Below are 23534 nucleotides of genomic sequence, written 5' to 3'. Positions count from 1 at the left end.
TGTTGTTTTAGGCTACTAAAAAGTAACTGAAATGTAATTGTAGTGATTACTTTGGAAGAAAAGTAATCAGTTACTTTCAGACCCATTGCAACTGTAACGGTAATTACTACTTTTTTGGGCCGTGTAACTGTAACTTTGTAAAAGTAATCATCCAAGCTCTGCTGTGGAGGGACGCCCAGGTGCCCCGCAGAGCCACAGCCGCTCCTCAGCTCTTCGCAACAACAGAAGCAGCAGCAGCGGTAGCAGCAGCTATTGTACAGGGACGGCCATTCTAGCTTCTGCCGCCCAATCACAGCGGCGTTAAAACCCTGACACCTCCCCCTTGTTTCTATGAAAACTGCTCACGCCTCCTCACTGTAGCTACTGCGCACATTCACTGACACACCACGAGAAACAAGGAGGACGTCGCATCTCTGGCGTAGCGGCTTCTCTAGCCCGACTCTATGCTTCCGTCTCTGCGCCCGGAAGGGGCGGTTGCCGCGTCGGCAGTGGGCGGGGCCAGGGAGATGCGGCTGAGCGACGCCTTCTTGTTGAAGTTTTATTGTTGCTTCCCTCTCGGCCGTCTGCGCCCGTGCCAGCCGCTGTGCGGCTCCCAATAAAGGTAACTATGGCAACTGCGGCAAGCAGGCCGACCGTAAGCCCGAGTGGCCCCCGCCTGAGAGGAGGCGAGGCAGACCCTCCCTCCTCGGGCCGGCCGGAGCGCCCCTTTCCCCCGCCCAATTCGGCCTAGTTTTTGGGCCTCCAGAAGCCGCCGCTTGGCTTTTTCGGGGCGAGGGGCTGGAGCAGCGGGAAGTCGGCGGGGCCTCTGGGCGGGATCTGTGGGCAAAGCGGAAGGGGCCGCCGGGCCTGCCTCCCTCCTCGCCTCGGCCGCCCAGCCCCTCTCTCTGCGAGGCCGGTGGCGGAGGCCTCTCCTTCCCTTCCTCCCTCCGGCCCCCGAGTGTCAGAGGGCGGTGCCTCGGCAGGAGAGATCCCGCCCGCTGGATAAACCTGCCGCTACCTAAGAAACGGGCCGGAAGAGGAGGCCTATCACTCCTCTCCCTCTTTTTTTTAAGGCATGTGACTTTCCCCAAAGGATTCTGGGAGCTGTAGTTTGCTCCTTCGGGGGGGGGATCGTGCGCTTCAAATGTGTTCTTGGGTTTGCTGAGGAGCCGCATTAGAAGCCAGCGTCCAGGGACTCTGCCCTCCGCACTCAGGAGGCAGAGAGACAGGTTAGGAGACGAGGCGGCCTGGTTTTGGAGATCAAAATAAACCTTTTTGGGCTTGGAGACAGGCCAGGAGTCGTGTGCTTGGTTCTAGTTGGTAACCTTATTGCACTGTTCATAACATATTTATACTACATTAGCAAAATTATTTGGAGAGCATACAGATTTTATTTTGGTATGGACATAAAATCAGAAACATTTAACAGCAGCCTCAAAATAAAACAAGCAACAGATAAAATAGTAGTGCTAAAGGTCTATAGAGCACTAGAACATCTTTTAAAAATGGGAAAGTCTGGGAAAAACAAAAAGACCAAAGTGCAGGTGCCAGGTAAGCCTCTTTAGGGACAGAATTATAGCGTTATTGCACTGTTCATAACATATTTATACTACATTAGCAAAATTATTTGGAGAGCATACAGATTTTATTTTGGTATGGACATAAAATCAGAAACATTTAACAGCAGCCTCAAAATAAAACAAGCAACAGATAAAATAGTAGTGCTAAAGGTCTATAGAGCACTAGAACATCTTTTAAAAATGGGAAAGTCTGGGAAAAACAAAAAGACCAAAGTGCAGGTGCCAGGTAAGCCTCTTTAGGGACAGAATTATAGCGTTGGAAATAATCTCAAAGATAATCTATTTATTAGTTAAGTAGTAAATTTACATCCTGCCCTTCCTCCCCAAAGGTGGCAAATCAGCGATAAAACACTAAAAACATATTTAAAAGAAAACATCTTTAATAACAATTCCAACAGAATTCTTATAATTTGAACCCGTGGGCTTGGGTGCTCCTCTCAGGGGCCATGGAAAATAATTTGACCCATGACAGCCAGCCCTTGAAATATTTGAAGATGGCCTCTTGTTTTCCAGACTGCACATATGCAGCTCCTCCAACCTTCCTTCATAGAACTTGGTCTCTAGGCACCTCATAATATTTTTCTCTTTTCCTGGATGTGTCCTGATTTGTCAATATTCTTAAAACTGTAGTTCCCTGAACTAGATGCCACATTCCAGGCAAGGTCTTTTGACCAAAAAAGAATAGAACAGCTTCTTGTGATCCGGGTACTGCTTCTGTTAATACAACCTAGAATTACCTTAGCTTTTTTAGTTGCAACACATTACGCTGTTGACTCTAGTTTAGTTTGTAGTCTACTGAAACCCCATATCCTTTTCATGTGTAAACCAAGTGTCACCCATCCTAGATTTGTGCACCTGAATTATCCCCTCCTAAATATAAAACTTTACATTTGTCTCTGTTGGATTCCATTTTGTTAGTTTTGGTCCAGTTCCCCGTCTTTCAGTCCTGGATCCTTTTTCTGTGTTCTAAGGCATTGGGTATCACACCTACCTCTATCTCTTTATATCTGTGTTGGGCCCCAACTCCTTACCTTCATCATTTAAACTATTTGTACCAGACTGAGCAGTTTCCTCTGTGGCAAATATTGCCTGGAACATTGCTCAGACTTCTCCTTTCTCCACCCCCTTTTTTTTATATCTCTCACAAGCCAGAGCTCATTCTTCTCTCCTGACATTTTTTGTACTCAGGTGCTGTTTGTAGGCTTCCCATAATGAGCATCCGGTTTGCCACTGAGAAAAACATGATGCCGGACTGGCCTGATCCAGAAGTCCCTTATTATGTTCTTAACTGCTCTGCACCTGACATCACATGTGTGAGTGTGCCTTGCTCAAGAAAGGGGAAATGGTTTCCTTCAGTGGAAGACTAGAGGTCCATAAAGCAGCATGGGGCTGTTTGAAAGCCTGTGCTACTCTGATTTTTGAGGTTTCTGGAGGTTTAAGGAGCCGTGCTGAGCTGCTTGCAAAGGGCTTTCAAACCCTGTGGTGCTCTTTGGATCTCCACAAACCAGGCTTTACAGAATGCAAGAGGGCAGGGTCAGGCCCCAAGAATCTTATAATCTAAAATTTAACACAGGAGGGAAGTGAAAGTGGCAGGGGGCAAACAGGGAAGCCACCTGTGTCTCTTCTAGTTATCTGTGCTGGGCTTTTGTACATGCTGAGAGTCACAGCAGGTCATGAGATTTCGAGGCTTGTGCTAGCAAAGGTGGGTTTTGAGTAGGGATGGGAAGGAAGGTAACATCACACAGGTGTTCTGGGAGGCAGTTCCAGGCATCTGGAACTGTTAAGAATTTTAGAATTTCTAGGGTAGAATTTTGCCAGGGAGGTTGTTCTCCCATTCAGAAAGTGTACTCATCTCTAAAAAGCAGAGCAGGGAACTCTGAGGTAACTTCATGGGTCTAAATGCTATCTCTTCTTTAGGGGAAAGACTCCCTTATCCACAGTCTGGTTGGTTGGTACAAGTGGAAAGATGATTGTCCCTTCTTTATAAACAATATAGAAGCACCCCAAGGCGGCCAGAGTGCCACAGGCTGGATCACAATAATGTTTTTGGGAAGAGAACAAGTGCAAACAATCAACACAGCTAACTTGCTGCTCCCTTCATCTGCCTTTAGCCAATTGTGACCAAAACTACACAGAACATACAGGAGGCAGAGAGTTCCAGGCAGCTATGGATCTCCCAAACTACAGCCAGCAACTGCTTCAACAGCTCCATATGCTCTGCACAGAACAGCAGTTTTGCGACTGCAGCATTTTGGTCGGGACAATGCACTTCCGAGCTCACAAACTTGTGCTGGCAGCAGCCAGCGTGTTGTTCAGATCAGTGCTGGATGACACCGACACGGTCTCTATCGATGCTTCTGTGGTGGCCCCAGATGAGTTTGCTCTCCTGCTAGAAATGATATATACAGGCAAACTGCCTCCTGGAAAGCACAATTTCACCAACATCATCTCTGTGGCAGACAGTCTGCAGATGTTTGATGTGGCTGTCAGCTGCAAAACTCTTCTTGGGGACCTCCTGAGCTGTTCAAGTCAAGATCAAGTGCCAAGGGACATCTCTGTTCAGGCAGGAGATGCATCTAGCAATAGTATTGCCATTTCTAACAGTTCCCATGCTGCAGAACTCAGTGACAAAGTGATGTTGCATTTTGAGCATGTTTCTCCTGGACTTGCAGAGCTTGTGGACCCCACCAGACAGAGTAACCGTTCAGCTTCAGCATGTCAGGAAGCTTTGGACAAAGAGACCCAGCTTTCTAATTCTCACAGCCAGGATCCCAAAGCTCTCCCTCCTCTGTGTCCAGGTGGACAGAGCGTTTGCAAGGAAGGGGAGGCCACCACACGGCTAGAAGAGAAGGACCTGGTCCAAGGTACTGGTGAGAGTATCATGTTGATATTGCTATTGGGTAAATTAGTGAATTGTCTCACTTGAAAAGCTTTGACCCTGTACAGAGATGGCTCTGTCTGTGGTGCTTGCCCTGTGATGGCTGTTTCACATCTGGTAGTCATTTGATGTTGTAGCCCATGGAGGAGGACTATGGATGTGTGAATTCTCCCTCAGAAGCCCCCTTTGGGGAGCATTAAGTTCCCTTTAAATTCTTGTGCTGCGGAATCTAAACAAACAGTTATTGAAGCAATTTAACAATAAAGCACCAACAATTTAGATAGATAGATAGACAGACACACACACACACACCACACACACACACACCAATTTCTAGACCAATAAAGACTGGGATAAAAATCTTCACCTGAAAAGGCTTTTTGGAAAATGTCAGTATGGAGCAGACTTCACGATGAGATGGAGTCTGCAGGAGGCCCTGTTCTGCAGAGCGCATTGATCAATTCAGAATATAAGAGGGGAGATTATAATTTACTATGTATGCTTATTATGCCAATCATACCATTTTTCTCTTGTTTAGCTAATAATTTCTAGAGGAGAAAGACCGTGGCCCTCTGGTATCAGTCTGCTTCCACTGGCCTTTATCCCTTTAACTTTCTGGGCTTCCTCTTTCCCCAGGAGGGTCAGAAGAGGTGAATCCTACAGCTGCTCTGCTCCAGGAAAGTAGAGAAGAGATTCTACAGGATGTGACAAAATTGGGGTCCACCCAAGGTCTCTTGGACACAGCAGAGGATGAGGTCTTCCTCTCGGGGGCCGAAAAGCAAGTAAGCTGGAGAAAAGAAATCTCCAAAGGAATGAAATTTCTAATTAACATTCAATAATTATTGCCAATAATTAAAATAAACCAAAAACATTTAAGATTTTAGGTCCAAAAAAGTTTCAAAACATTAGGTCTTACATTGTAGTTGTATGTTCTATTTAATGCTATGAGCCAACTTGGGGGCTCGATTAGGGCCCATTTAGTGGTATATAAATGTTTTAGAAATAAATAAATGTAGAAATTGGTCTTTTCTCTAACCCCTTTAAAGCAAATTAGTATTATTACACTTAGTTTCAGTTGGTTCAGTTCGAGGACGTGGACAAGGTGCTTGGACAGGTTTGTGCGACCACTTCGGTACTGGATCCTTGCCCCTCTTGGCTAATTAAAACTAGCAAGGAAGGAACAGTTGGCTGGGCCAAGGAAGTGATTAATGTCTCTTTACGAGAGGGAGTGGTCCCTGGCTGTCTGAAAGAGGCAGCAGTGAGACCACTCCTGAAAAAACCTTCCTTGGACCCAGAGGATTTCAGCAGCTACAGACCAGTAGCCAATGTTCTGTTCCTGGGCAAGATCCTGGAACGTGTGGTTGCTGACCAGCTCCAGGCGCTATTGGATGAAACCGATTATCTAGATCCATTTCAATCGGGGTTCAGGCCTGGTTTTGGCACTGAGACGGCCTTGGTCGCCCTGTTTGATGACCTATGTCGGGAGAGAGACAGAGGGAGTGTGACTCTGTTGATTCTCCTTGACCTCTCAGCGGCTTTTGATACCATCGACCATGGTATACTTCTGGAGAGGCTTTGGGAGTTGGAGGCACTGCTTGGCAGTGGTTCCGCTCCTACTTAGCGGGTCGTCTCCAGAAGATAGTGCTTGGGGAACATTGCTCGACACCGTGGGTTGTCCAATGTGGGGTCCCGCAGGGTTCGGTTCTGTCTCCCATGCTTTTTAACATTTATATGAAGCCGCTGGGGGCGGTCATCAGGAGTTTTGGAGTGCGTTGTCATCAGTATGCTGATGACATGCAGCTCTACTTCTCCTTTACATCTTCTTCAGGTGAGGCAGTCGACGTGCTGAACCGTTGCCTGGCCGCGACAATGGACTGGATGAGAACTAACAAACTGAGACTCAATCCTGACAAGACTGAGATGCTGTTGGTGAATGGTTTCTCTGATCGGATGGTGGATATATACCCTGTCCTGGATGGGGTTACACTCCCCCTAAAGGAACAGGTGCGTAGTCTGGGAGTCATCTTAGACTCTTCCCTCACACTTGAGGCTCATGTAGCCTCGGTGGCCCGGAATGCGTTCTACCAACTTCGGTTGGTAGCCCAGCTACGTCCCTATCTGAGTAAGGAGGACCTCACATCAGTGGTACATTCTCTGGTAACCTCGCGTCTGGACTACTGCAATGCACTTTATGTAGGGCTACCTTTGAAGACGATTCGGAAGCTACAGCTAGTGCAAAATGCGGCGGCCAGACTGCTAACAAGAACTAAGCGGTCTGAGCATATAACACCTGTGGTAGCCCGTTTGCACTGGCTTCCAATATGCTTCCGGGCCAGATTCAAAGTGTTGGTACTTACCTATAAAGCCTTATACGGCGCGGGACCACGATATCTGTCGGAACGCCTCTCCCGATATGAACCGGCCCGTACACTACGGTCTACTACGAAGGCCCTCCTCCGGGTTCCGACTCATAGGGAAGCCCGGAGAGTGGTGACAAGATCTAGGGCCTTCTCAGTGGTGGCCCCCGAACTATGGAATGGTCTCCCTGAGGAGGTGCGCCTGGCACCGACACTATCATCTTTTCGGCGCCAGGTTAAAACCTTTCTCTTCTCTGAGGCATTTTAATTCCTGTTAATTTTAAATTATTATAATTTGATTTTAGACTGTACAGTTTTTTGTACAGTTTTGTATTGTGATTTATTGTATTGTGTTATTTTTATTGTATTTTTAATGTTCACCACCCAGAGAGCTGTTGCTAGTCGGGCGGTATATAAGCTTGCTTAAATAAATAAATAAATAAATTATAAAGTGCCTAAAATTTCCAAACTGCTGCACATATATTAAAAGACATGACAGTTCCTGCCTGCACTAACAGTCACAAAGGAAAAAAGAATGTGGAGGGAAGAGGAAAGTGAGGATTGGCGTAGATGCCCTTTCTTAGGTCGATGGATGAGGCCAGGCTGGCTTCCCCCTTTTTAAGATTTCTTACCCACTCTTTGCCATAAGATCCAAACAATTTAATATACAGTTATAAAAAAATGTAAATCAGTTAAAATTATAACAATAAGCAAAACTGTTCCAGCCAGAACAGAACAGTATACATTCAGCAAAAAAGACAAAATGCTATACTTGTCAGTGGCGTCTTCAGCTTACAACAGAAGTGACACAATGAAGATGCTAGATGTGTCTCTGAGGGCCCACAGTTTAGGTGCTGCTGCAGAGAAAGCTCTCTCCCAGGTTCCTGTTCCCTGCCTTCCCGAGAGAGCCTCCCTCAGCTGATCTTAAAACCCTCGAGTGTCATTAAGGGTGGGTTACAGTGTCCCATTGGCCTTGCTCACCTGGCTGGTGACAGTGGCCAGATCATGCCTCACTTCAGGTCTGCAGTCCTGGCCCCTTAGAGGGGTTTGGACATGGCAATGCCTGATGTGATTTCCAAATCCTGGCCGGCTTTGGGGGGGAGGGGGGTTAAAACCTTCAGTACCTGCCCCTTCTTGTAGTCTTGTGGATCAAATAATATAACACAGATGGCAGAATGTGACATTGCCCTTCATGCAGAGTCTCTAGATAGGAAACAGTGGTGAATATCTATCACATGTTCTTGGTTTTCCCATTTTTTTGGTCTCTTCTTGGGCCTGGATTTTTTTTTTTTAAGATTTAAGGGTTGTTTTTTACATCTATTCAGCCAAAAAGGCTCCCAGGACTGCTTACAGATCAGTGAAGAACAATAGACTCTCCGCCCTCAGACTTAAGCTAAAAAGACATGGCACAAAAGGAAAGATTGGGAGGGAGGAGGAAATAAGCAAACACAGTTATCAGTTCTTTGCTACAGGTTCTCCTGATGAACAGCTGGAATGGAAACAGTTCAAGTAGGGGAGGAGCCAATAATAGTTCCTGTTCTCTCAGCAGAACCAATGGGAGTGGCTCTGCTTCCTGTCTCTTACCTCTTCTGCTGCAGTGTGGCAGAATGGCTTTTGCCAGGCGACAGTTAATGGAGGGAGGAGCCCTCCTCAGAGCTGATAGCAGCCTTGCAGCCCTTCCCTCCCTCCCTCCCTCCCTCCCTCCCTCCCTCCCTCTGCTGTCGCCTGAGGGAAGGCCTATTATAGAGATCTGCTGCATGTGGCTTCTTCTTTGACTGTATGAGCGCTTTGCCTACATGAAACTGCTTCCTGTTTAAAAATCTCTGGAGAATATTCCACTCCTCTTTTACAGCCAGAGTGGGAATGTAAGCACAAAAAATACTGTCTTGTAGTCCTGAGATCATTAATGACTATTTGTTGCTCTGGGCACATTTGGAGATGGTGGGGTGAGAGGGTGGGTGTGTTTGTGGGCACATGTGCACTTGCGATGTTTCTCAAAAGTCCCTGCTAAGTTGTCTTTGTCCTTGCAGGCACTACTGGACTCCTGCAAGGACAGCTCAACCAGAGAGGCTGTGGAGAATCTGCTCAAGAAGGTGGTGGTGAAGGAGGAGGAGAAGATCCTGAGCACAGAGACCCTGGTAAAACTTGTAGGGGCCCTGAGTGCTCCAATCCCCGGCTTGGGTCTTCTGCTGGACCATTGGGTGGCTGCAGCAGTCGGGTCTGATGGCACAGGTACCATTGGGTGGCAATTAGGTTTTCAGTCTTGGCAAGAATCCTTGTTTCATTGTTGCTCACATAAGGTGTGCACTTGTTGTTCCACTGCGACAGGAAGAGAACATCTGAATGTGCCCATCAGCAAACTCTCCTCCCATTCCCTAGCAGCTCTCTGTGAGCCTGTCTGCCTGTGTTTTCTTCCTTACCTGCAATGACAGCAGGAATGGGAGAGAGGCTGACTGAAAGATGGAAAGGACAGGAAGGTTACAGGCTGAATGAGGAAAGCCTGGGTCAGAGTCTCCCCCTTCCCCAATGCTGCTTTCCCTCAAGGAACTGCATGGGGGAATTGCACTGCTATTACCCAAATGTCTGGGTTATGTTAGGTTGTTACTTACTTCTGTGCTGCCTTTCATCTAAAACGCCCACTAGGAGACTCACAAAAGTTGAAATACAAATACAGAATTTCGAACAATGAAATAAAATACAATATGCAACAAATTAATTTAAAAGAGCAATATCAATAACATCTTTAAGACAAAATAGGTGTTCTGGGGAAAAGGTCTGTCCCCTTTTCCTGGATAGTCCTGACTTGCAGACAACATGCCAGGCATCTTCATTTTTTTGGCAACACTGGTTGCGCTGTAGCCCTCTCAGTTCTTGTGGGCAGCTCAAAAGGGACATATGCTGAGGGAGGCAATTAGGGGCCGCGGCCTCCACTGGCAACTGGGTGGTCTTCTGGACAGGAGAGGTGCAACATCGGTGTGATTTTTTCAGTAGCCGCAAAAGCAGTTCTCTTTGCAGGTGCCACAGAGCTCCCAAACGAACTCTCTGCAGTAGCCAAGGAAAGGCTCTGAGGAAGGAGGCCATAGGAGCACAAGGAGGGTGGGAACCTTTTGTGCCCAGAGGGCCAGATCTTTACGTTCCCCCACCCCACACACCAAGCCTGACAGGTGGGCAGGGCCACCCGCTGGTCAGTCATCTGGCATCCTGATGGAGTTGACGTGTGGGGGGAGGAGGGATCTGCTCTGCTCTGCTCTGCTCTGCCAGTACGTTCCCTAGAAGGAGACATGCTGGCGAAGCAGGATTGAACCCTGCGCCCCCCAACATTAGGGACATCAGTTGATGGATGGGTGAGCATGGTTCGGGCTCAAATTGGATACCCTGGTGGCCCAAGATTGGCCTGCAGGTTCCTCACCCCAGCCTAGAGCATTGACTGGCAGTAGCTGTCTGAGATGTCTGATGCAGCCCTTCCTTAACCCTGGCAGAAGAAACTGGTGGTTGAACTGGAACCTTCTTCTGCGTGCGAACTGTGTGTTCCATCACTGAGTTATTGCTCATCTCCAAGGGGAGAGAGAGAGAGAGAGGCAGGTGGAAGCAGAGGCCATGGGAAAGAGTGGTGAGGCACCACTTCCGCTGCTGCAGGGGAGAAGAGCGAGCTGTGGCTACGCTTCCACATATATTCCATACATTTGATGGCCACTCCCCTGGTACATTAATTAATAAATCCATACCTCATATGGGTCAACTGAATGGAAAATTTAAGAGACATGCTGTTAGCTGCTAAAGGAAGGATAGCTAAATCACATAACTTCACAAGCCCCTCCTAGTATCTTTCAGTCGTCTTCTGATGATTGTGTGCAAGTATTTGCTGGACTCGTAAGTAACATTGCCCAGCTGAACATCCCAGCAACAAACTGCTTGCCTGCCACTCCCTGATCGACCTCTACTAGCCAGAGTCCCTGGGAGATAGGCCACGTTACCCTCTACCCAGCTTCATGTTTCTTTGCTTGGAAATGGGAGACCCCCAGATACCCTGGTCCACAAGGAGAGGGCTCAGCCCCATCGTATCTGTTAAAAAGGCTCTCTGCTTTAATTAGCGTCATGAGCGACTGGAACCTTCTAGGTATGACCTGCTGCTGCCAGGGCTCTTCCTTGTCTTTTAGCCAGAAGGAACCTTGAAGCCTATGGGAAGAGCCTTTTGAGGCACCACCAAGACAGCCTGGCCAGATACGTTGCCGGTGCCCAGCAGTGGCAGCAAGCACTCTTGTCATTGCAACATCTGTTACCTGGGAAACGTCAGGTGAGAAGGGCCAGTTCACTACTGCCTCCTTAGTCTGTTCTTGGTAGAAGGAGGGCTGGAGACTTTGTCAGTTCACACAGGAAGGCCTGGGATGGACGGGTGTGTGAAGCACAAGAGTTTATCCAACCCTGATCTCATTGGAAGTGGGTTTTGTTTCTAGCCCTTGGTGTTGTGTAAGAAAGTGTCCTCTTTTGGCCATAGTCCTCTCCAGCCTCAGAAGCCTGATAGGGTTGACATAGGGCGTCCGTGGTGTGTGGGGATGGGGATGTGATTACCTGGCCTCTACAGAGTCTGCTTTTAACCCCTGGGGAAACCCATTCTCCATCAGTTTGTGTTTTCTGCTGAGGACCTCCTGTGTGTTGCAGGGAATTTCAGAGCATGTCCTCAGGGCATGAAGATCCTTGCAAGGTGAGAAGCCACCCTGGACCATGTCCAGCATGGCCCTACTTAGGGGATTCTGTGAGGACATGAACAGGCAGCAGCCTGTCTTCCAGGGGACCTTACTGCCATCCTCAGCTTATCTTGGTGTTTGAGAGTCTAAAGGAGAAAGACCAGCCGCCCCTGGCCCAGGGAGCTTCCAGTCTCAAGGCAGCAGCAGGAAAAGGGGTGGAGGAGAGAGGCATGCACAAGGCAGGTGTTCAGGGAGGGTGACTTTCTCATTGAGAACACCTCCCCCCCCAAGTTGCTTGGAGGGTAGTCTGGAAGTGTCTGCCCTAATGGGGCTGGTTTCTGTTTGGCAGCTGATGGAGGAGATTGTGGCCGGTGCGGTGGAGTCAGGTGTCTTCAGCGCATTGGCCTCTGCAGCCCTGGAGGAGCAGGTCCTTCCAGTTGCAGATGTTTGGCAGGTGCTGCAGGCGCTGCAAGAGACGGATCTCCCTCTCAAGCAGTTCTTGGCAGAGATCCAGCAGGAGCCTGACACTGCCCTCTTCTTCCAAACCGGTGAGAACAGTCATGCTGATGGACAGAATGGCAGCTGGGATAGAGAGCTGCAGCCTTTTGGTGCTGGTGCAAGACCTGCTTCATGCGTCAAGCCAAGCAGGTTGGCCCCCTGATTTGTCTTTCCAGTGCCTCCAGTCATCAAGAGGCAGAAAAGCATGTGTCAACTGGCCTCAACTCGAGGCTGGTTAGAAATCTTACTCCACTTAGTACAACTCTTATGTCTTGGGAAAGGGTTCAGATCCTACAATCATTGGTTAAATCCCTGACCACTTTTTTAAGTTTCAGCAAGGAGGCTGCCTTTATACATGCAGGAGAATTGGGTGATGGAGTTTTTTCTGGGGTCCAGGTGGCAGATGGAGTGCTCCCTCCCATGGGCAAAAACTCCTCTGAGAAAGGTGTTGGAATGCTGTTTTCGTAGAGGGCCATGGAAGAATGTGCAGCCTTTAACCTGCAGCCAGAAGTGGTCCGTTCCCAGAAAAGCCTCCTTGCTTGATTCTGCTAAGCGTATAACCCTCATCTCAGTCTCACTGAATTTGGCTGGATGGAGTTTGTGCCTTACATCTGATAAGCTGGCCTGAATGTGACACTTTTAGTATTGGAGTGAGTAGTAAAAAAGGTCCTCTCTTGCCCACCCTGTGGATGGATCTGCTTAAACTTGATGGCCTTTGGAACTGCAGTCCTGCTCCCATCTGTGCCCCCTTGAGACACTGGTCATGGGGTCCTCTCACTGTAGGGGTCAGTGACGCTTCTGTGTGGCAACAGAATAATCACTTCCTCACCTTCATCATGTACAGGGCACTTGCCTGGTCTGCTGAGGGTAGTGAGAACCCCCCCCCCAGCACTGACTGGATAGGGTTTTTTTGTGATCAGGGGGGAGGGGGTGGCGGTGATCCTTTTCCTTTCTTTAGGCCATTGATTTACCATGAATCGCCAGGAGAGCTGTGTGGAGAGGCAGAATGGTAAAGATCTCTGGGCTGGTTGACTTTTCGAAGACTTGATTCGAACTCCATCTCCCCCTCGAACTCCATCTCCCCCCCCCCCAAAAAAAAAAAAATCAGGCAGCGCTGAATGTTGAGAAAAGGCTCAGCACAGACTGCAGATTGTGGCCCCCATCAAACTGTAGCTCAGCATCGTGACACAGAAGGATGCACATCCCCACCTGGTTCCGCCAATCCAGTAAGCCTGAAATGGTCTTCGTGACATGCCGGAGAATGACTGTGCCCACCCTAAAGACAGCTTTTGTGTATGGCCAGTCTCCCTTGTTCAGGGCTGCCATCTTCCAGGGTAGGTTCAAACCATACGTTGTGGGCTGTTCAGGCTCCAAGGGCCCATGTAAAGATTTCTGACATACAGGGAGCGAACTGAGCGGGAAGTGGTATGACTGTTGGGAAGCGAAGGGTCTGCAGGTGGCCCTTCAGTTAGTGATTTGATCCCCCTTCCATAGTTGGCTCTAGCGATAGCATTGCCACTGAAATTCTACTGAGGCATCGCAAGCTGATCTCTGAGGCTCTCCATCATGGAGCTGGATGGGAGGAGGCGGAGCTCCCTCCCCCAGCAGAAGCAGGCCTGGCTGAACTAGCAAAGCCAGCAGAAGAGGCAGCCTTGGATGCTGTCCCTGGACGCCAGGTAGGTCTGTCTCAGGAGTGCTGTGTCCGTAGCAGGGTGTCTGCTGGGTGAATACAGCTGGAGGGCAACTTGGCCACACTCTGCACTTCGCCACTTGGCAATAAGCCCGTCCTCCTCCCCACCAGTGGCTGGGAAGTGGGTGCACTTGGTTGCACTCCCCTCTGCTGTCGCTCTGCCTCTAACGGAGGAGGGATGCACATTTTTCCAGGCATGCTTCTCTGTAGCAATGCTGCTCTTAGGGACTTTGCTGTGTCCCCCTTGGCTATAACCTCAAATCCTCCGCCCCCCCATTACCAACCATCCCTCCAACCCCACTCTCTCCCAAACTCTGGCCCTGTCCCTCTCCGGACTGTGCCCCTACCTGACTGTCGGCTGCCACTGACTCAAACAGGAACCTGCCAGCTGCCATTCTCTCAGCCAGTCACACACAGCATTCACCAGCATTTCATCCCACTCATTCCCCCTCCTTTTACTAAGAGCAAGAGTCAAGATGGCCTGTGAGTCTTATGGCGTGTTTCTTCTCTGACTTTTCCCAGCTGGTGAGCGCTTGCCTGCAAGAGGTGCTGCCTGTGACCTCCTGGAGGGCAGTTCTGAGCAGTGCCCAGAGCAAGCAGCCTCTTCCTGCCACCCAGATCTGCCAACTCCTCTGCTGCATTCAGGAGTCCTTTCCAGGCTTGCAGGCAGTGATGCAGGAACTACAGCAAGCTGGTGAGAAACATTTTGCCTTGGGTTGCTTGAAAGCTCTGCAGCGCAAAGTGTGTGTTTGTCACTTCGGATGCATGTAGCAGTGGACTGGACCAACAGCAGCCTGTGTGTTGCCTGCAGCTGGAAACACCCACATGCACACTCTAGAGGTGTTTTGTTTGGGGGCCAGTTTGGCAGAACTCAAGGCAAAGGGCAGGCACGAGGAAAGAGCCAACCACAAGGAGACCCGGAGTCCCATTGCGGGCTGGTTTAGGGACAATCTCCGTGCAAGAGGCCAAAGGCTGCCGAGAAGCCCCAGCTGTCCCGAACCCGTCCTGCTTCTTTCGGGCTGCCCAGAGACTGGCTGCTGTAAAAGGACTCCCAAGTGGCCCAAGGCCAGGGCGCAAGAGGAGAGGCAGCCTTCAAGCGCCTCAGGCTGCTGCAGGAGGCGCCTGGCAGGTGCCCATGTGGCTGTGTTAGAGCTCTGAGGAAGTGCCGGGCGCAATAGGGAGGAGCAGTCAGAGGACATGTGAATGATGGCAGCGAAAGGTTTTGCTTGGTCCTTTCCATTTCTGCCTGCTGTGGGGAGAAGAAAAGAGCCCTCTCTAGCCCTGAAGTCTTGCCCAGAGCCCCTCTGAGAAATTTCTCCTGACCTTTGCACAATACAATGGCTTGGGACGTGCTTTTTTAAAGGTAAAGAAAGCAGGTCTTCAGGATGCTGGGCTGTGCAATGCAAGTGAGGAGTGGCCAATCTCACACTGTCCTTGGTGTCCCCCTCAGCCGCAGGAATGTCCTTGGAGGTCCCCCTCTGGGCTCTGTTCTTCTGAGCAGCCAGCCCTCATTTTCCCCTTGCACTTTCCAGATGGTTTTAGGGAAGTGGTGCAAAGTTTTCACCTTAGGAGCTAAAAAGATTAAAATTCCGTGATTTGCGTACATTATGGTAGCACAGGCCAGCTGCGTAATTTCTCTTGTTTTGTGTGACTTTTGCTAAGCAATAGGGAGGGCTAAGAAGCTGAAGGGGTCCATTTGCTGTTGATTACTTCTGGTTCCTGAGAATTCCCCAGGCACTATCAGTGGTAGTAACCACGATGGCTATGTTCTACTTCCGTTGTGAGAGGCAGTGTGCCGCTGCATTCCAGGTGCTGGAAAATCTCAGGAGGGGAGAGTGTTGTTGCACTCAGGTCCTGCTTGTGGGCTTCCCTTGAGGCATCTGGTTGGCCACTGAGAACAGGATGCTGGGCCAGATGACCCATCGGCCTGATTCAGCAGCCAGGCTCCTCTAATGTTCATAATAATGCTACAGATACTTTTAGTTTCTGCTGGCAGCCCTGAATAATGGATTAGTGAAGCCATATTAAGTGCACCTCAGGATGACTCCTCCTCCTTCTTGCCGTGGTGCAGGGCTCTTGACTGCAGTGACTGGAGGGAAGAGCAGTGTCTGGAAGTGGAAGGTGAACAGCATGTCTCAGATTGAAGCCGTGGGCAAAGTGGAGCAGAAGCAAGGCCTCAGCCAGGAGCTGCCCAAGAAGAGCCTCTCCTGCAAGGCCTGCAGGAAGAGCTTCCGCTTCTACTGCCGCCTGAAGGTGCATGAGAAGCGCTGCCGGGTGGCCAGCCAGAAGCTGGTGCAGTGCAAAGAGTGTGGCGAGAGGAGGGCCTCCAAGGTGGAGCTGGAGAAGCACCAGGTGGAAGCGCACGGCAAGGCAAGCGCTGCCACCCTCCAGAAGAAGCCAAAGAAGCCGCGCCTCCCAGTGGCCTGCGACATTTGCGGGCGGGAGTTTGCGCATACGTCAGGTATGGTCAGCAGCAGGGGTGGGAGCTGCAGGCTTTGCTCTTGGTTCTTCTTTTGCACTTGAGCTCTCTTCGCATTCAGAAATGAACGCCCTGAGGTCCAGGTGGCATCTAAATTCAAATGACTGCCGAGACTGGCTGAGGTGGAGGGAGCAGCCTTGGCAATCCTCTGGCTGTGCTTGGCTCAGTCTAGACAAATATCCAATCATGCTGTAAAATTCTTTGGGGACTGTGCGAGTGAATGCCGCTTCCCTACCAATAAAACAAGCATGCCAAAGGAAAGGTCAGGGGAGGCTTCTACTTTTCTGTGTCCAGGAAATAGTCTCAGATGCAGCCTGAGCTGGCGCAGTCCAAGTCCAGTTCTAGCATATAGTGGCGGAGTGGGGCTTGAGCGGCTGATCTTAAAGGGCAGGGAGGGGCATGTCCTGGATCTTCAGTGGCCAGCCTGACGTGGGGGCCTCTTGCCCCACTAGTAGTGTTCAACTCCTGCTGCTCTCCCTCACCCCTTCCCTCAGGGATGCAGTACCACAAACTGACGGAGCACTTTGATGAGAAACCCTTTTCCTGCAAGGAGTGTGGAGCCAAATTTGCTGCCAACTCAACGCTCAAGAACCACCAGCGCCTGCACACTGGGGACCAGCCCTTTGTCTGCAAGCACTGCCCAATGACGTTCTCGCAGGCCTCCGCCCTCGCGTACCACACCAAGAAGAAGCACGCCAAAGGTAAGGCCCCAGGCACCTGTCATGCTCCAACAGCACCAGGACGGGGGCAGAACTCCCGCAGGCCCCACCCTGCCAAAGTGCACAACAGGCCCAGAGGTCGGCCCTTTCATGCAGGGTACACACACAGTCTGCTTCCTTGCCTGCGTCTAAATGGGTCAGGGCTTGGTGGGAAAGCCAATAGTGTTATACCAGTAATGTGTGCTCCTGAGTAGCAGTGCTGGGAGTGGTCAGGACAGGACCCTTGGGACCCTGGGAAGGCCAAATCCCACATTGTGCTCAGGCTTGCCACAAGGATCACCCGCACTGTGCACCATTTCTGATAATGCACACATACACACCCTGACGTGCCATGCCGCAAATGGGTATAAGTCTGCTGCTTTTGTGACACAGCTTTGAATATCCAAATCCAGACTGCTGCCCGCCCATCCCTCTGGCCCCCAAGCCACCCTTTTTTGGGGCTGTGTTTTCCAGCTCATCTCTGTCACTGTATCGAACCAGATGCTGCTTTTTATTCCCATGGTACTTCTCACATGCCCAGCCTTACCCTGGGTACCCAGTTCCACTGTGCTGCGGTGGCTGTCTTTGCAGGGAAGATGTACGCTTGCCAGTACTGTGCTGCTGTCTTTGCCCAGTCGATTGAGCTGTCCCGCCACGTGCGCACTCACACTGGCGACAAGCCCTATGTCTGCAGGGAGTGTGGGAAAGGGTTTCGCCAAGCGAATGGCCTCTCCATACACCTGCGTACGTTCCACAGTGAGTACCATCGTGGAGGGAGGAGGGCCTGGAACAGGGGCACCAGCAGATGCGGGGGCAGATGCTGTTGGAGCAATAAATATTTACCCTGCCTTTGATGAAGGCATCATAAATGTCTCTCTCTCTCATCTATCTGTCTATCTAATCTTATCTATCCATCTGTCTAATCTGTTGTTATGTAAAGCACACCCAGCCGTGGGCAACAGATGCCTTCATCAATAGCAAATAGCGACCACAGCTGCCCTCCCTCTCCAGCTTTGGAAATTTTGCTCTTTATTGCTCCTCTGCTTTAAGAGCTAGAAATGTGCCCAGCCCCTGCCTCTCCATTTCAGGCAGGTGCTCCTTCTTGGGAGTGCATCCTCTTCCTGGATCAATCATCTCAGAGATCTCAAGTAGTTGTTTGTTATTATTTACTTATTTAGAGCATTTTTTGCTCTACCCATCAATCAGAGAGGCCCCCAGTGCAGCTTATAATAAGACAGTCCTTGCCCTCAGGCTTGCAGGCTTGTTTGTGATCTAACTTTGGAGAAAGGGGCAGTGCTGATTCCTGGGGATCCCAAAGCCCTCCCCTGGCCCTGTGTCAGACAGAGTGACCCTACCTTCCAGGGCTTGGAGGCCATCCTCCCAGGATCTGCAGGTTCACAGTTGGTGGCTGCTTTTCTGCTGTGTCTCCGCCTGAAAGCCCTGCACAGGGGGTGGAATTGGGCTCTGGAAACTAGGACAGCCTGGGACCATGAGAAGCACTGGCATATGATACCTAGCTAGGCAAGTATCAGGGTGTGTGTGTGTGTGTGTGTGTGTGTGTTCCTTGCTACTTATGGCCAAGGGGATTTGAACGGCTCTATGTCCATGTTGGCAGAACAGTATCTTAATCACTGTTCTGCTCCCTAAGGAGCAGGGCAGTTGTAGCATGATGGGAGGCAGTTGCGTGCATCTGACCAACCCCTCTCATTCTCCACCACGGCGGTTCAGACATTGACGATCCCTATGACTGCAAGAAGTGCCAGATGAGCTTCCCCACCCTGCAGGAGCACCAGAAGCACATCCACGCAGCCCACTCCAGAGAGTACCACCCGTGCCCGACGTGTGGGAAGGTCTTCAGTGCCCCCTCCCTCCTGGAGCGCCACGTGGTTGTCCATGTCGGGGGGAAGCCCTTCAGCTGCCAGATCTGCAACAAGGCCTATCAGGTACGCCCTGGTGGGAGCCAAACAGCCTGCCCCCCCCCCAATACTTTCTGCACTGCTACCAACCATTCTTGGAAGGTGCCATTTCTCGGTGATATCTGAGGTTACTTAAATATCTGGGGACCCAAGTACTGCATTCTTAACTGGTATTTTCACCTATATTTAGTTGTACTTGGTAGAAGCTGTTCTGATTTGTGAAAATATTTACAATAAAAACCAGTGGAAGATCACTTCATAATGATAGAATGCCATATAAAATCACCCCATTGATTCCTAATGTGGAGTTAATAGCAGACAGGCAGGCTCTTTCTGAGACTGCCGCTGAAGATCCAAACACTGCTGGGAGCATCCATTGACCTCGCTTTGTGGATGGCTGGAGGGATGGAAAATGTGGGGAGGAGCAGAGGGATTCAGACGGGAGCTTTTCCTTTGGGGGCAGAAGTGATTGCCCACCACTGTGAAACTGTGGCAATCTCAGAGTGACCCCCAAGTCGAGGCTCTGGACCCACAACCCAGCCTCTGCGTATCCCTTCACAAGTGCATTGGCTGTGATAACCAGAATGAATTTGCTCTCTTAAGCAACTGTCAGGGTTGTGGTACCACAACCGGACTCATCATCCGGACATCTTTGCTGCCCAGAGCCACCGGTCCTCCAAGTTCTTCTCACTGCAGTGCAGCTCCTGCAACAAGACGTTTGCCAGCATGGCAGCCCGTAGGAGGCACGCCAGGGAAGAGCATGCAGGTAAAGGCAGACAAAGGGGCCAGTGTGGCATGTTTGGCTCTTAGGGCCTGACTGGCAGTGGATTCCTCTTTAGCTGGGCCTCCAGCTCTGCGCTGGCTGTCAGTTTAGTCTTGTGGGATCTGACCAAGGACCACCACATTCGGCCATCAGTTTCCCACTGGCAGTGATTCTGGTCAGTTCAGAAGCAGGGTGGCGTGAAGGCAGTGGTGTGTCGTCGCCGCCCCCCCCCCCACTCTGGTATCCAGCATTCAGAGATAGATCTTCCTCTGTGGATGGAAGCAAATTGCAGCTTTCCCTGTCCTTCCTGGCAACTGTTGATGGGCCCCTGCACATCCTCGTCACACATCATAGTTTGCCTTGCTGGGGCAGATGGCGCCCCACCCCTTTTTTCTGGCAGTAGGTATGGGTTAAGGGGCAAGTGGAAGGAAGGACCCTGGCAGGGCCCCTGTCAACCCCTTGGGCAAATGAGCAGGTTCTCCACGAAAGGTTCAAAGGCTGGGTTTTAGACAGCTGGATTCTCCTTGACCTGCTCATCTGCTAGGTAGAATGTTGTTGAGTCTTTGGGGAGGGAGGATGTTCAGATTTGCGCGCGCACACACACGCCGGCCAAAACAAGCGGACAGTATCTGTTGTCTCCAAAGGGGAAGGGAGGGCCCTCGCTGGAAATCTTGGCTGCTGGTGTGTCTGAGTGTGGGGTGTGTTGGGTGGGGCCCCCACAGCCAGTAAGGTTCCATATGTTGGAAGCGAGGAGAGTTCTCTTGCTGGGATCTTGTAGTTCCTGCTGAAGAGCAAACAGATGGGGGTGAGGGCTGTTGTCACCCATGTATGTAGAGAGCAGGTGCTGCATTCATCCAAAAACAGCCAGATCGGAGATCCACTCAACCTCTGTGTCGTGTGCTCTGTGGAGGTAGGCTTGGTTGGAAGAGAATACATTAGAGGAGCCATCCGAAAAAGGTTTGCATCCCCTCCTCCTGGGTAGGTGGCCGGGTGAAGGTAAGAGGATATCTGGTCTGCAGCTAGACTCTGTTTCTGATAAATTCCCCAGTGAGGGTCTCATGGCTTCCCCTTCCTGCCTCCAGATATGACCTTGCATGAGTGTGAGAAGTGCAGAGGGCTCTTCCCTACTCTGGCCTTGTTGCAGGCTCACGAGAAAAGCCAGCACTCAGGTGAGTGCCCCCCAACCTGTTGCCTTGTTCCCCCCCCCCGAGGGTCCCCTCCCCACTCATGGCTTCTTATTTTATTTATTTATTAGATTTATTGACTAAATCTGGTTGTCCAGCCACTCTGGTCAATGTACAGAATAAAAACATACACCTCTTTCTCTCCCCCCCCTTAGGGCGTCAGCCGCTCCTCTGCCCACACTGCTCGGCTTCTTTCCATCTCCAGGGGGCACTGCAGCACCACCTGGCCACCAAACACGCCACCCATTTGGAGCGTTCCTTCGGCTGTGGGCTCTGTGGGGAGGTTTTCTCCGAACAGGAGCAGCTAGCAGAGCACTGTGGTGCTGAGCACCCGAAGGTGATGGTTGCAGAGTCACTAGTTCCCATGGGCCATGTAGCACAAGTCAGTCATATCCTTCCTGTTAGGGATGTTAAGGTGCCCCAAACTTATGCCCTCCCCTTCATGGTCCTTTTCTTACCTTCCCACCTGCCCCCCCCCAGCACCTGTTCTGCATTAGTCTCTTCAGGGGGGATCCAGCTAGGCTGGATTTATCTCTTCTCACAATACAGCTTCCCTCAGAGGCAAAGGAGTAGGTCGGGGCAGAACACTATGAGGAAGGAAGAGGTTCTGTCCACGACTACCATTGTGCAATATGAACTGCAGGATCTCCTCTTGGGCACCAAAGTTTAAATTGCTTTCTGGTGCCCTTCCTTGTGTTGCTGTTCTCAGTCACTGGGCAGGAGAGGAGGTAGGGCCAGCAATCGGGTGTCCCTTCTGAGGAGGAACCCCCCCTTCTCCCAAGCGTTCTGGCTGTACCTTTGAGCAGAGAACCAGGCCTCTTCGCTGCAAGGATCTCTTTCCTTTTTCCTCCCAGGATGTTTTTGACCCCTCTCCTGCACTCTGACCTGGCTGCGTAAGAATGGGCATTTGCCTGGAACCAGCTTCCAGCAGCCCTGCTGTTGTGGGGGTGCATGAGTGTGCCCCTCCCTCCAGTATTTTGACACCTTCCCACTGCCAACAGAGAGGGCTTGAATGAGTGAGGTGCCTCCTCCCAGCATGCTCTGAAGGCTTCTGCTGCTGCTGCCTTTTGTCTTTCCTTAAACCCCCCACCCCACCTGCTCCTCATCTGGGAAAGAGAGGACAATTAAAGGTCATCGCCCTGAGCACCACATGTGGAAGACTCTGGTGCCATCACCACTTTTAGCAGGTGTGATGCGGGTCAAGTTGCAGAACCAAAAACCTGCTTCCAGTCCATGAAGAAGGCACAGATGGATTCCCTACACAGAGCCCAGACGATTCATGCCTCTCAGATAGCACTTGCCTTCCCGTGTTAGAATCTGAAGCTTTTTCTCCACATGCTGTACCTTGTTAGATAGTCCAGGTGTGGGAAGCCTGTGGCCATGGGCCTAATCAGCTTGTCCCCTGTCAAGGTTGGTCTACTGGTCAGTTCCAGCTCCGCATCCCTGATACAGACACCTGTGTTGCACTTTTCCTCTTGACAAAGAGCTCAAAGAGGCCTGCTTGGAATTATGGCCATTTGTCTCCCCCTGACAATGCTGTCAGGAAAGCCAAGCTGGTTGAGAATGAGTAACTGCCCCACAGTCACTGCATGAGTCAATGACCAGGGATTTGTACCTGGGTCGAGGCCCAGCACCCTCTGCCTAGCCAAGTGAGTGACGCCCATGTTCTTCTCCTTGCCAGATGATTCAGACGCCAGAGCAGGTGATCTCCATGGCAGAGCCAGAACTTGCCGGGTCTCAGGTGTTTCTGACATCGTCGGATTTGCAGGGCACCAAGGTAGAACAGAGCTGGTGATGGTGAGCTTGGAAGGCTTGCTGGATGAAATAGTTGCTCTGATTCATGAAGGAGTGGAGGAGAGAGGGTGGGCTGGAACCTGTCTGTGCATTTGCTATGGAGCAGGGCACGACAGCAGGGACAAAAGCAGTCAAAATAGGGTGCTTGGGTGGCAAGGTGTGGGTCAGAGGCCCCCTTTGAACAGCAGCCTCTTAAGCTTGATGTGGAGCTGTGATCTAAGGCAGGTGTCACTATTGGGCCCTACTATAGTGCAGGGGGCCCAGCAGCTGTCCAAGAATGCTATATGCTGACGCCGGCTCCACCACAGGGCCCTTTTCAATGAACTACATTTCTCCTGAGGAAGTCCTTTTGGGATGGCTCCAGTGCAAACATGGCACTAAGTTTCCCAGGAACGATATACAAACAGGACCTTGTAATGTGCTGTGATAGATCTGAAGCACTCAAGGATGTGAAGAGATGCCAGCACTGAAGTTATTTACTTTAATATAACAACATAACGCTGATGGCTGGCTGAATAAACTGAGCGACTGTTTTGTATGATTCTGTGCTGTGAGTACTAATTACACAATCCTAAACCCTGAATCCTTTTTGTTCCTGTTGAAAACCCCCTCTCTGAGTCAACCTGGGTTTGCCAAACATTTCTCGTGCATGTTCACCACCTGGCCTATTTTGCTATTTTATTTTTTGGCAAATATATTTTATTAATTTTTAGTAAAGAGAACAATGGCCACAAGTGCAACCATACAGTGGGGAGTGGTGGGTGGAACTCAGAATCACTTGTGGAACACATTTTGTTTTATGAATACAAGCTACACAAATGACACAACAAAGTGCAAAGTAAATTGTTGTGTTTTTCAGTTTGTCTTATTATTAATAGTATTATTTAGATTAGTTGCTTGTTACCCAAAGGTCTCCAAGCGACTTACAAGACTGATAAAAACAAAAATAAGTATATTCTAAAAAAAAAAAACAACCCCCCATACATCCATAGGAAGCTTTGGCATCATCTCAGTCTATCAAATTCCTGGGGGG

The 23534-nt window shown here is 50.3% G+C and overlaps 1 protein-coding gene across 5 annotated transcripts; it reads left to right on the top strand.

Moving 5' to 3' along the window:
- The first annotated feature begins 377 nt into the window (after window positions 1-377).
- ZBTB40 (zinc finger and BTB domain containing 40) lies at window positions 378-23039 on the top strand. 5 transcript variants are annotated; one of them, XM_061600750.1, is made up of 17 exons: window positions 378-601; window positions 2748-2872; window positions 3671-4423; window positions 5074-5219; window positions 8825-9026; window positions 10952-11088; window positions 11829-12027; window positions 13472-13653; window positions 14190-14361; window positions 15739-16128; window positions 16641-16847; window positions 17436-17600; window positions 18573-18787; window positions 19364-19526; window positions 20606-20692; window positions 20863-21044; window positions 22389-23039. In XM_061600750.1, the coding sequence occupies exons 2-17, from the start codon at window positions 2869-2871 to the stop codon at window positions 22500-22502; spliced, it is 3318 nt and encodes a 1105-aa protein (XP_061456734.1). In that variant the 5' UTR covers window positions 378-601; window positions 2748-2868; the 3' UTR covers window positions 22503-23039. The 5 variants fall into 5 exon arrangements, with proteins under 5 accessions (XP_061456734.1, XP_061456736.1, XP_061456737.1 ...); XM_061600752.1 differs by having other exon boundaries at window positions 3477-4423; XM_061600753.1 differs by lacking the exon at window positions 2748-2872.
- The last annotated feature ends 495 nt before the right edge of the window (window positions 23040-23534 follow it).

The sequence above is a fragment of the Rhineura floridana genome, chromosome 18, assembly GCF_030035675.1.
Source record: "Rhineura floridana isolate rRhiFlo1 chromosome 18, rRhiFlo1.hap2, whole genome shotgun sequence".
Classification (NCBI taxonomy): domain Eukaryota; kingdom Metazoa; phylum Chordata; class Lepidosauria; order Squamata; family Rhineuridae; genus Rhineura; species Rhineura floridana.
The sequence above is the reverse complement of the archived record's forward strand: the minus strand, read 5'-3'. Positions and strand labels throughout refer to the sequence as shown.